This window comes from Misgurnus anguillicaudatus, chromosome 5 (genome assembly GCF_027580225.2).
Source record: "Misgurnus anguillicaudatus chromosome 5, ASM2758022v2, whole genome shotgun sequence".
Taxonomy (NCBI): domain Eukaryota; kingdom Metazoa; phylum Chordata; class Actinopteri; order Cypriniformes; family Cobitidae; genus Misgurnus; species Misgurnus anguillicaudatus.
Genome location: NC_073341.2, coordinates 9654133 through 9666659, shown reverse-complemented (window position 1 = coordinate 9666659; position 12527 = coordinate 9654133). Strand labels below are relative to the sequence as shown.

The following is a 12527-nucleotide window of genomic DNA, read 5'->3' as shown; positions in this document are numbered from 1 at the left end:
AATTGTCGCAGTTTGGTTTACTAAGCTACACAATCATGGGGAAGACAGTTGTCCAGAAGACAATCATTGAAACCCTTTACCCTTCATAAGGAGGGTAAGCCACAAACATTCATTGCCAAAGAAGTTGTCTGTTCACAGAGTGCTGTATCCAAGCATGTTAGTGGAAGGTAATAGTGTGGAAGAAAAAGATGCACAACCAACCGAGAGAACCGCAGCTTTGAGTGGTTTGTCAAGCAAAATCGATTCAAGAATTTGAGTGAACTTCACAAGGAATAGCCACCACACCCAGACATGTCAAGGAATTTGGCTACAGTTGTCGTAATCCTCTTGTAAAGCCACCCATGAACCACAGACAACGTCAGAGGCTACCTGGGCTAAAAAGAAGAAGAACTGGAATGTTGCCCAGTGGTCCAAAGTCCTCTTTTCAGATGAGAGCAAGTTTTGTATTTCATTTGGAAACCAAGGTCCTAGAATCTGAAGGAAGGGCGGAGAAGCTCACAGGCCAAGTTGCTTAAAGTCCAGTGTTAAGTTTCCACAGTCTGTGATGTTTTGGGGTGCAATGTCGTCTGCTAGTATTGGTCCACTGTATTTTCTGAAAACCAAAGACACTGCACCCGTTTACCAAAAAGAAATATCAGAGCACTTCATGCTTCCTTCTGCTGACCAGCTGATTTCATTTTCCAGCAGGATTTGGCACCTGCCCACACTGCCAAAAGCACCAAAAGTTGGTTAAATTGCCATTGTTTATGTGTGCTTGACTGACCAGCAAACTCACCAGACCTAAACCCCATAGAGAATCGATGTATTGTCAAGAGGAAAATAGGACACAAGAGACCGAAACATGCAGATGAGCTGAAGGCCACTTTCAAAGAAACCTGGGTGTCCATACCACCTCAGCAGTGCCACATCACCTTCATTAGTATACAGTAAATTAACATACTTTCCATACTTTTCCAATTCACTAAAAATGTTTTTTTATTGGTCTTATGAAATATTCTAATTAGTTGAGAATGAGATTGGTGTGGTTTTGTTAAATGTGAGCCACAATCATCACAATTAAAAGAAAAAAGACTTGGTACTTAAAAACAACACAATAGTGTTGATTCTGGGACAGCACACTAAATGCGTTATCCCAGAATCCACCCATTTCTGTGTTATTATTGAAACAACTTATTTTGTGTTACTTATAAAATTCAACAGAAAATGACACATAATGTGTTAAAAGCACAATTACTGAGATAAATGAACTTTTCCCTGACATTGTAATTTACGGAGATGCCAATCGGTTCACATTTTGGAAATGTACACGTCAGTGATTCTGCATGGTAGAGCATTGCGTTACTAGGCTTGCACTGATGGTTGTGGGTTCAATCCCAAAATGTATACCTTGTAGTCACTTTGTACAAAAGTGTCTGCCAAATTCATACAGTACAGTAAATGTGCAGTTACTTTAGACAGGTAGCTTCCAGATAGCTCCATAAGTATAGATAATTATATAAGAAAATACATTCAGTTGAACACAAATTAATATTTTTTATTAAAATACCAAATCTAAAATGATTCTGGTGGCTTAATAATCTGAAGTAAAATAAGTTTGTGAAAATAATTTAATGATGATATGAGACTGACCCTATGACCTGAGATATGAACACTGCCCTGCCTGACCACTCCCTCTCTATTTGTTTTTCATGCACAATTGGATACTGATTGATCCCAGACCTTTGCTATAAAGTATTTTGTTGAATAAACAGAAATGTTCACTATACACAAAGCAAAACCAAACTTCCTAAAATGTTCAGTGGAAGTATTGAAATCATTATCAATATTGTTCACAAAATTAACCCAGAAATCAACTTACTGATTTCTTATTGAAGCCTATTCTGTCTATGCTGCTATTTTGAACCAACAATGAACAAAACTGTGCTGAAAATGATGTGTTTTAATTTAATTGTTTATAAATTACGTCAGATCTTTCAAAGTAAAAGGAATTCTATACAAACTACCATGAAAGCTAAGATTTACCTGTGACATTCAGATTAAAGTTGTAATACTATTGAGAAATAAATTAATACAAATCATCATAGAAATTTTAGTGTATTCCTTTACAATACCATTAGCAACCACTTGTTACACTTTTCTCTAAAGGAGGTGTAAAGTTGAATTATTGAGAAAAGTTTTATTTTCCTCCCTTTTGTAAAAATGATATTCATACCAGCAGTTGTTTCTAACTTTATTTAGAAGTATAAACGGCATAACAAAAACAGCAGGATACAATAAGGGACGCTGTCAATAGTAGATGCATCGTGTGTGATGTATTGGTATGTGTGCCATTTCTTTATGGTGTTTTTTAGCATACGGCCACAGGTAAAAGTCAATAAGAGCCGAGTTGATGTGAGAGCTCTTCCCATCTCTCTGTTCCACAAGATTCCACAGATGTTCCCGGATTCTCTCCACACACCAGATAGAGCAACCCCTGATCTCCACCTCTCGCCTTTCCCCTGAGCTCAACAATTCGCCTGTAAACAAAAACGTGTCAGGATTTTAAAATACAATACTAATGTAAGTCTCTTTATTCAGTCACAGTAACATAATCAGCAATTACTAAAAGGAATGGCACTAACAATGTTTCCAGGCATTCCTATAAGTTTATCGGCCTATCTCCAGCTCCAGACAAGTTCAGACTAGATGCAATAAAAGGTACAACAAACCACTTTTCAATGCCTTCATAAGCTCATCCGAGTAGCATAGAGCTCCAAGATAGACAAGTGCTTGTGGTACTCTGTAGTCAGCAAACATGGTAAGGTAGTCAAGGTTAGGAATGTTGCCCTCCCCTCGGGCCTCCATGATGCCCCAGAAATCCGCCACAAGGATCTGAGCCCTCTTGTAAAATGAGATCCGCTTACCCTAGTAAATTAAAATATTATGACAAGCAGACAACGTACGTAAGCACCAAAGAATGTAGCTTTAAACCGTCCCAAAAGACATTTTTGAAAAGACCAATCATGTGAATATTTTTACCTCATAGATGGCCTCGTCTCTGTATGAGGGAATGTGTTGCACAACATACTTCACCATCTTCTCAGCATCGTTTTCGCAGCGACTAATGAATTTCCGAAAGGAACCACCATGATCGATGAGCACTTGTCCGGCCTCTGTTAGCACCCGGTGACGCTCCTTCAGCATGGGCATAGGGGTAGCGCTGTCTGAACGCAGAACGTGCGCTAATTCAGCCTCAGTGATTTGTGAAAAGTAGGAGGGGCTTGTGATGGGCACTCCTAAATAAAGATCAGTTTAACAGGTTTGTATATTATGTCAAATAAAATAACAGTAAGTAGGAACTAATTGATGAACATGATACATCTGCCAAAGTCTTTTACAACAATGACAGACAATATATAAATTGGGTCACCTTCATCCATAGCCCGGGTGATAGCAGCACAGAGAGACATGTAACCTCTATAGGTGCTTCCCCGGCAGTTGACCTCACATTGTTCTTCTTCTTTATCAGGCCAGAAGGAAAAGTTCATTGTGTCGGTTACGAACACCCAGTTGATGGCCTCATCCGAATCTGGTGGAGGTGCCAGTGGGTTGTTCTTCTTCCAGAAGCCGACTGTGAAGTCTTCACTCTGCCGGAGCTCGTAGATCGTCTGTGCCAAGCGTTTAGCTCCATCTTCATTCACGAACACGTCACGACTTCGCTCGGATACAAACTGACCGGACTCTCGAGGGGGCAGTGGCTCTTCCATTGATCACTGGCAACAAACATTAAATGATTATTTTCAGAATGAAATGTTCAATTACTATACAGTAGACATTTTGAAGGATTTGTCATGGCAGAATGCCTTGTTTTTCTACTATCTGTGTGAAATGAACATTGTTGTCATATGGCCCCTTACGTTTCATGAAATATTATCATTAATATTACATTTTTTATTCAGTGTTGTTTAAAAATGTCCATTTTAAACATTATGAGATAATCCATGCAGTGGACGCTGTTGCATACACAAATGTTTTAAGTTCAGTGCACATGTGTACACGTGTCATTTGGTGGTTTACCATGGTTTTACTACAGTTAAAAAAACACATGATTACTGTAGTAAAACCATGGTTACCAAAATAAGCATAGTTTTGTAAACCATGGTTTTCAATAACCATGGTTTCTGTAGTAAAACTATAGTGGTCTAGCCTGGTTAGCCAGACCTACATCAAGATGTAAGGTCTGGCAACTCTTCACACAAACGGCTCAATGCAAAGGGCGGGATATAAGGTTGTCCCTCAAAATGCCTCTGCACGCAATAGGATAGCGCTATGACCAATCAGAGCAACGAAGAAGGTGACGTATGAGTCCCCTGCGTTTCCCCACCAGTGGAGCTAATTGGTATATCAAACTTTTACCGTAACCATTCGGCAAAACTCCAAACACATCTTTCTTGCTTAAAAGGGACTTCAGTAGGGTTATTTGCTCTTCTCTCAAAGAAAAACATAAGTCTAAGTCCTCCAGAGTCGCGGCCAAAGCCGCTTCAAAAGAAAGCTGTTCGCCAGCAGCAGCAGCAGCCATTCTTTGTTTTCAAGTAGGAACCGTCGCAGGCAGCTCTGTCGTCATCATGTTAAGCCCGCCCCACAGACGCTACACACGATGTGATTGGCCTGACCAAATTTTGGTTTTTGGAGCTGTTAAACCCTGGCAGCAAATATATTTTGCGGCCGCTAGGGTGCGTCTAGATTTCTAGGCTAATAGTAGTCAATACACCAAAAAAAATCACTACACTTTAACCACAAAAAAACATGGTTCATTTTCGTAAGAGACTATTCTGCTTCTGAATTACGTTATATTATTAAATAACAAAGTTTAATACTTTAATAATGGTTTTTGATTCCCTTGGTGTGATCCACTTAAAAACCTGGGAGTGGGATTCATTGAGAAAAATATTGGAAAAGTGCAAATCTCCACGCCAAGGGTCTGCCTCGTGCGCCGTGCGAATGTCAATAACTTTTATATCACGCGCGAAGACCACTTAATTATATTTTGTAAAAAAAATAAAGGTATTATTTAAAAAAGCATGAAGATTTATAGTCCTCGTTTGTGAATTTAATTATTAATGTTATTATAATCAGTGCTGGGCAGTAGCTTCACTACAAGTAGCGAAGCTAGTAGTTTAACTACATTTTTCAGTAGCTTGGCGGTAGCTTAGCTGCTTTCTAAATCAAATAGTTTCTCAGTAGCTACCCAGCTAGCATGTATAATCGGCCCGAGCTCGGCTGCCCTGCGGCAGGTGCGGCTCAGACTCGGCATCGGCGTGTGTTAACCGAGCCGATTGTGCCCCGCAGCTCGCTCTGGCACATTCATTTTTGTTCTGGCTGTAAGCACTGGGCCGATTCATGTTCACCGTAACTGGTAACCCAGCTCTGGCTGTATGATCTGGACCACTTTTGGAAATGACTCGGCTTATGTTAAATCAAGGATGGTTTTAATGGATGCCATTCAATGTAGGCGACTTTCTTTAACACAAATGTAGATTTTTAACTCCAACCGTTTTAGTCTGTCCATAACAAAAGACAGTAAAAAACAAAGCATGCACGGACAAATCCAAATTGAACCCTGCTGCTCGTTGATGTCCTAGGACGCGAGACGGTCGGTTTCTGTGAGAGGCCGAACTGTGTTATGTAATTTATACCTCTAGTACGGCGCCTTCTTCTTCTTTTGAGTTTTAATGGCGGGTTGCGAGGCGGCGTCGTGGTTGCATACTGCCATCTACTGTATCGGGTGCACGGCTTGAGGGCTATACAGGGACACCCGAGACCGTGGGTGGCGGTATGCACCTGTGGGGTTGCTTCGCAGCCCCCCATTAAAACTCTAAAGAAGAAGGTGCTGTGCACGGGCTCATTTGACTACGCATAGTACTGTATTAGAGGTAAAAAAATTATATAAATACTGTTCGGTTTCTCGCACAAACCGATCGTTTCGTTTCTTAGGATATCAATGTGTCGTCACGAGCGGCAGGGTTTAATTTGGATTTGTCTGTGCATGTTTTTACTGTCTGAGATTTTGTTACTATTCACATGCATACAGACTGAAACGGTTGGAGTTTCTACATTTGTGTTGTACTGAAGAAACAAAATCACATACATCTTGGATGGCCTCGGGGTAAGCTGATAAATATAAAAAATTCATTTTAAGATGAATCCCGTACGTTGGCGGCTGTTTTAAACTGGGTGCTCGGCTCAGACCCTTTTGCCAGTATGAAGCCGATTTCAACGGTAACTGCAGAAAGCGTCAGCACGCTCAGCTCATCACTGGAGTAACGTCTGTACAACGGGTGAGATAAAACTCAACGCCTGACTAAATCATCCATTCCCTTTTCGATCCTACGCCATACGTTAAACTTGAGGTAAGTCTTGTGTTCAGTTTGCTTAAAAAGCATCAACATTCACGCTAAGCATAGTTTCAATCGAGTTCCCGTCACATCATATATTAACTCTATTTCGAACTGTTGCTGATTACATGTTGGTTATTATTGATTCGTTCATGTTCCTTTGACATGTTCATGTACTTTTTTCCAGATGAAACAAACATAAAGAATTCATAATTCATTTAAGAATTATTAATTAGGACAACATCAAATTATTTATCATGTCTGAGAAAAGTAAGTTAGTGCAAATTTTGGATAATATGAAAGTGGCTCCAACTTTTATGGCGCGAACGAAGCTAGCATTGACTAGCTGGGATGTTAAATAATGGGACGCAATTTTTATTAAATGCAATTTACGTGATTAATATTTACAAGCATAGTGTTCTTTGGAAAAAAATTAAGTGGAACAAAATGTTAGCTGGTAGTGCTGTGACAAATCGCAGTTGATCCGAACCACGGTTCGGCTCGCATGTGATTCGCGGATTAATATATACCAGTGTATGGAATGTCACAATTATAGATTTGTGTGTAAACTTAAACATGTCTTGATGGACCCTAATTTATGCACTGTGCAGTTATGCTGGTAGTTGGGTAATGTCATAATGGTTATTGGGTTGGGCTTGGACTAAAAAAGGGAAATTGTAATGGTTTAGTATAATAAGACATTATGTATGGTTTTGTACAATGCTAATCTTTTTTTCTTTTTTCCTCAGGTAATCTTGCTTTTGCTCTTCTAAAATAAACACTGCTCTTAGGTAAGAATGGCTGATCAAATGCATTATTTTAAATCTAATCTGAGACACAAAGCAGTTAAATCGTTGTCTAATTTGCTGCAAGGTATTAAGAACGACAGTAAGCTTGTTGACGATGATCTGACTGATGACTGATATGTGTGATGAGATTAAAACTAGGGCTGTGCAAAAAAATAGATCGTGTATCGATATTTCGATCTCTACTGTCGATATTTTAAAAACCATCAAATCCCTCTGTGTGTGTCAAACGACCTCCTCGCCGCTGCTGTAGTTGTCACTGTCCAGTTGTCTGCCATATACGGCCATTCGGCCAATGTCTCAGAAGTTAGAGGGAGTGAGAAAATGGCAGAAAATTTAAAAACACCTGCAGTATACAATATAAGCAACGCAATATAAGTACAATAGAACAAAGATACAAATGAAGAAATCTGTGCATTTCAGGTAGGTCTAACAGTATTTTTCAGATACAGAAATTGAAAAAAGTAATCAAATGTAAAATAACACGGCATATCTTCACTAATTAGGATTAACCTTTATTTAATCTGCACAAAGTTACAAATCGTTATTCAGTGAAAAGCAGGGAGTGACTTCCTCTTTTGTAGTTTGATTAACATTTAAAAACACAGACAGGTGAAGGTTACTACCACTTTAAGACTAATGCACGGATCAAATTATGATAGGCAATGAATGCATTCTTTTTCTACTTCTTCTCATAACCGTCTGTTTACTCGCAAAGGCCGGCATTTTTTTAAAAAATGTGTGAATTTGCAAGGAGAGAACTAGAATTAATTTCGTAATTTGCACGCTGTCGCGCAGCTGTAAGCGCTTCCAGTGTGTGCTCTTCTCACATAGCGCATGCAAGTTCTCTTTCGCTTGAATGCTTAAATTGACAAGGCTTAAAAATGCGTGCAAAATGTAAACTTTTATGATCATGCAGCACTGGCCCAATCGGGACATTGACAGTTCCTTCAACGGGAATGCTTTTCAGATGTAATGTAATGAAAATAAATACAGAAAAACGATGAGAATTGATATTGAATTGACCACATTTTAAAAAAAAAATTCACTTTTTTTTGCCTATTCCTATTTGGTATATGTGATGAGATTAAAACATATTTTTCTTTTCTTTTAGCACACCCCACCCTTACATGGCACACAAGTATATGACACACAACACAGGTCTTCTCAGGAGGCTGTGCCTACAGGTAGGAATTATACAAAGTGATCTCTCTCGGTTTACTCTGACATATCTACGTACAATGTTTTGCTAGTAATCTGCTATGCCTGCTTTTTCTTGTGTTCTACAGCAATGGGCTTTGTGCCCAGCTGCACTGCTTCCTGGACTTCGGCCAGCTCCTTGTTTCCTGTCTGCCATTATTGGACGGACTGATTAATCCAGGTGTGCCTGAGCTTAGTAGTCACAACAACAATAATCAGACACACCTGGATTTATCAGTTTGTCCAGTAATGGCAGACAGGAAACAAGGAGCTGGCTGAAATTCAGGAAGTAGTGCAGCTGGGCATAAAGCCTATTGCTAAGGAGATCCTCATCCAGCTCGATTTTATTAGAGAGCAGCAGTTGCAGACTTCAGCCCAGACCCAACACATTTTGGGCTCCCACTTTCAACTATTGAGGAGCTACAATGTTTGTAGGAGACATTAAATAATCCAGATGAGAAGAAGAATTTGGTGAGTTAAATTAAGGTTTAATCAGATCATTCCTAAAAGTCAATCCTCATTTTCACTCATGCTATATTCCTTAAATAACTAATAAGGTACATGTCTTTTTGTTTCAGACTGTTTTTCCTGGAATGGTCGGAGACAAGACTCTTAAAGACACCGTGGGGTGGGTCCTGAAAAAAAACAATGAACTCTTCGTGGCGAGACTCATCAATTGAAGTGGGGTCAACTGAAAGCCTGCATTCAAAGGGCTCACTTTGAAAAGTGTGGTTTTGGGTGAGTATCAGTGCTGGAAACGGCACTGTAGTGACATCCCAGGGCTCTACAGTGCGACTGACTCGATCAGTGGCTGGTTGCATAAACCTTTAAGACTAGTCTTAAAAGTTAGTCATTTTTTTTTCTTTAAGACTGATCATAATTGTATTTCTATACTCAAACTCTATTTAAAACATTAACATCATAACATTATCATAAATTGAAATGCATTAATGCTACTTCTGAGCCTCATTAAACAGTCTGTAAATATAACTAAATCCCACATTTCTGTTATATGCCACCTCTGCAGTGCAAAGATGAATTGTGTTGCTACTGATTTCATTTGATTGGTAACTTATTCTTCCTGATTGCCTCTTATTATTCTAACTCAATTTATGAATTTGAAATTTAATAAGGTTAAAATTTTATAGTCAAATATCTCCTTATAATGGGAAGGTTATTTTGTCATTGATCAGAATGTGCTCCTAAATTTTTGAATGTGCTCCTAAACTAAAAAGAAATGTAAGCGTAGAGCCCTGCATCCAAAATAAGTTTTGGTTGTTTTATGAGTAACATCACATGGTCATGCTGACCTCTTCTATCTTTGTTTTTTTTTTCAGATGCAGTCCGCCGGAATGCCCTGACCAAAGATAACACAGAAAAGGAGATAGAGCTCCTCATCACCAGGTGGTCGGTGCTAGCATATGACAGGGATGGTGGCCGAATCCAGACAATAGACAGACAATGAATTAAAATGTTTTAAATTTAAAAATGTTGATTTTTGGAAAATTCGTATTTGAACTGATTGTGTGTGTGTGTGCACCTGGTAATTATCACGTTGTGTCTCCACAAAGATAGGAATACCAGTATTTTTGTGACCTTGTGTCCCCATGAGGAAACAAGCTTATAAATCAAACAAAATGATGTTTCTTGTAAATGTGAAGTAGGAGAAGGGTTTCTGTGATGGTTGGGGTTAGGGACTGGGGTAGGTAAGGGGAATAAAATATACAGTTTGTATGGTATAAAATGCATTACGTCTATGGAATGTCCCCACAAAACATGGAAACCTGTTTGTGTGTACGAGAGAGAGAGAATGTGTGTTCAAGTGAATAAAAAATGCATTAAACATGAAATCCTTGTTCTTCCTTGTGTGTTTTATTTTCAGTTAATGTTGCATAATGGTTGCTTAGCAATTTTAGTATTAACCAATCAATAAAATCAATCAATTAAACAAGCCCAAATAAGGAACAGGATTGGAGGGGAGCTTACGTCCTCTCACTCGGGGTTCCGCAATCGGGCCGCGTTAAAACTGAGTGCTCGGCCGTGTCTTCGGGGCGCGTTAAAACCGAGCGCTCGCAGAGCAATCGGACCTAAGCTGTGTCTGAAACCGTTCCCTCGTTCACTCATTCACTATTCCCTATATGGGGAATGACAGTTGAGTCCACTATATGGGGAAGAAGCAAATGAAAATGAGTGAGCGATTTCGGACACTGACGCAAATATCATGCGTCAGAGAGCTGTCGCAGAGATTCATTAAAAACACCTGTGTGGCTTTATTGATTGTGCTCTGAAATGGTAAAGTTTACTTTCTAACTGTTTTTACATTTGTCATGTTTATTGTATTAGTTGATAATAAAGAGAACAAAACAGCTGCTTATAATATTTATTTACTGCTGTTTATTTATTGTTTAATAAAAATATGTATTAGATTTTAAATAAAAGATAACGCAATTATTTTTCATTTGTTTATTTTCAAAAAGTAGAAAATAACTGACAAGAAGAAAATGTTTGGTGTTTACTGTCAGTATCCTTCAGCTGATTCAAGTTACGCGTTCGTCTCCCGTTGCATCATGGGAAATATGAGTGAACGAGTGTACATCGAATGTACCCTCAAAATCAGAGTGCATTGTGGGTAAAAAGTAGTGAATAAATGTAGGGAATGAAGTTGTTCACTCAGGTTTCGGACACCACTACAAAATGGCCGACACCCGATATAGTGCACTATATAGTGGATAGGGAGCGGTTTCAGACACAGCTCTAGATTCCCAGCTAACAATTTTTGGTTCCCAGAACGTTAGGTTTTGGTTCCGGGAACGTTCCCAGAACGTTAGTTTTTGGTTCCCAGAACGTTATTTTTGAAACGTTCCCTGTTGGTTCCCCAGGAAAGTTTTCTTTATGGAAATAGAACGTTATTTTTAGGTTCTCAGAACGTTCCCCTAACCTTGTCGGAACGTTCCGGGAACGTTCCTAGAACGTTCCGGGAACGTTCGGGTAACATCAATCTAACCTGCTCAGAACGTTTGCAGAACCTTGCCAGAACGTTCCCGGAAGGTTCTCAGGACGTTCTCCAAACCTCCGGTTATTCCCTATATTTAGGCACCATTAATAATAGAAAATTCACAATTAAATCATCAAAAAAAAAAAACAATTTCACTATATAAACTAAGTTTATTCATATATAATCTATTTAAATGAACAAATAATCACACAATACATGTTGATCTATTCTTTATTTGTAGACATAAAATCAAAATCATCATTGATCACAGGAACATTTAAAGAACTTATAGAGATATATATAATGATATAATAGGGTAGATAATTTGATTATATAAAACATAAAATTGGCATAAAACATAAAAACATGTAGAACAGTCTATTATAAAAACACTTTAATATATTAAAAACCAAAACATTTAAACGATGAACTTCGGAACTCCACGGCAATCTCTCCCATCTGCAAAAGTAAGAAACAATAAAGGCAACGTAAGTTAGAGTAACATTAGATTAAACATTTAGATGAACAATTCAATGACAAAAGTATTATCATTAAGTTGCACGACCGCGTCAAATGGTCTGATAAAAATGCATCTACAGATTTGAAACGCGTTTTCTTCGTAAAACGTCTTAAATATATTTAGTATGCTGCAGTTTGGTTATCAGATTGGTTTTATATATATATATATAAATAAAAAACCAATCTGATAAAATATATATATATAGATTCGAACAAGCAGAGTAATTAACCCAATATGATAACGTGTATAAAAGTAAAAAAGTTTCGCACCATAATTTTTAAAAGTATGCTATCTTTTACGCATGGTTTCTTTAAAAGTAGGCTATTTTCTCTACAAAAACTGATTTAATCAGCAAAATGATTCTCTTTTACCTTAGTATTTTTAGAATAAATCTTTTCAAAATGTTTTTTTTTGTTACTTCGACTGCTACAAGTTGGTAAAAGTTTAAAACTGCAATAGTACATTTTTTATACAGATTTAAACGAGTTTTATTTTAATGTACCGCTAGATGTCGCTGTGGGATTGAGTATGGTGGTTCAGAACCATGTTTTTTGAAATCGCGAAGGACATAGCACTTTAAAAAAACATAAATGCATAAATTAACTTTATGTTCACTTGACATTTTCTGTGAC

General features: G+C 38.2%; 1 protein-coding gene and 2 long non-coding RNA genes across 9 annotated transcripts in view; 2 read left to right on the top strand and 1 right to left on the bottom strand.

The window, feature by feature from the left end:
* Window positions 1-2216: 2216 nt before the first annotated feature.
* qng1 (Q-nucleotide N-glycosylase 1) overlaps window positions 2217-12527 on the bottom strand; it is a 57130-nt gene continuing 46819 nt past the window's right edge. For 5 of the 6 annotated variants that reach the window (XM_055168472.2, XM_055168476.2, XM_055168474.2 and 2 more), the window contains 4 exons: window positions 3410-3752; window positions 3019-3275; window positions 2709-2904; window positions 2217-2516 (listed from right to left, as the gene is read on the bottom strand). In XM_055168472.2, the coding sequence (XP_055024447.2) occupies window positions 2287-2516; window positions 2709-2904; window positions 3019-3275; window positions 3410-3746 (1020 nt within the window). In that variant the 5' untranslated portion in view covers window positions 3747-3752 and the 3' untranslated portion in view covers window positions 2217-2286. Of the gene's footprint in view, window positions 2517-2621; window positions 2905-3018; window positions 3276-3409; window positions 3753-12527 lie in introns of all 6 variants that reach the window. The other variant, XR_008634378.2, reaches the window with a different exon arrangement.
* LOC129441407 (uncharacterized) lies at window positions 5682-8647 on the top strand. Of its 2 annotated transcripts, XR_012369537.1 has the most exons (4): window positions 5682-6389; window positions 7124-7165; window positions 8295-8367; window positions 8470-8647. It is a non-coding gene; the product is annotated as an uncharacterized lncRNA (long non-coding RNA). The 2 variants fall into 2 exon arrangements; XR_012369538.1 differs by lacking the exon at window positions 7124-7165.
* Window positions 8656-10456, top strand: LOC129441406 (uncharacterized). Its single transcript, XR_008643418.2, has 3 exons — window positions 8656-8851; window positions 8959-9118; window positions 9718-10456. It is a non-coding gene; the product is annotated as an uncharacterized lncRNA (long non-coding RNA).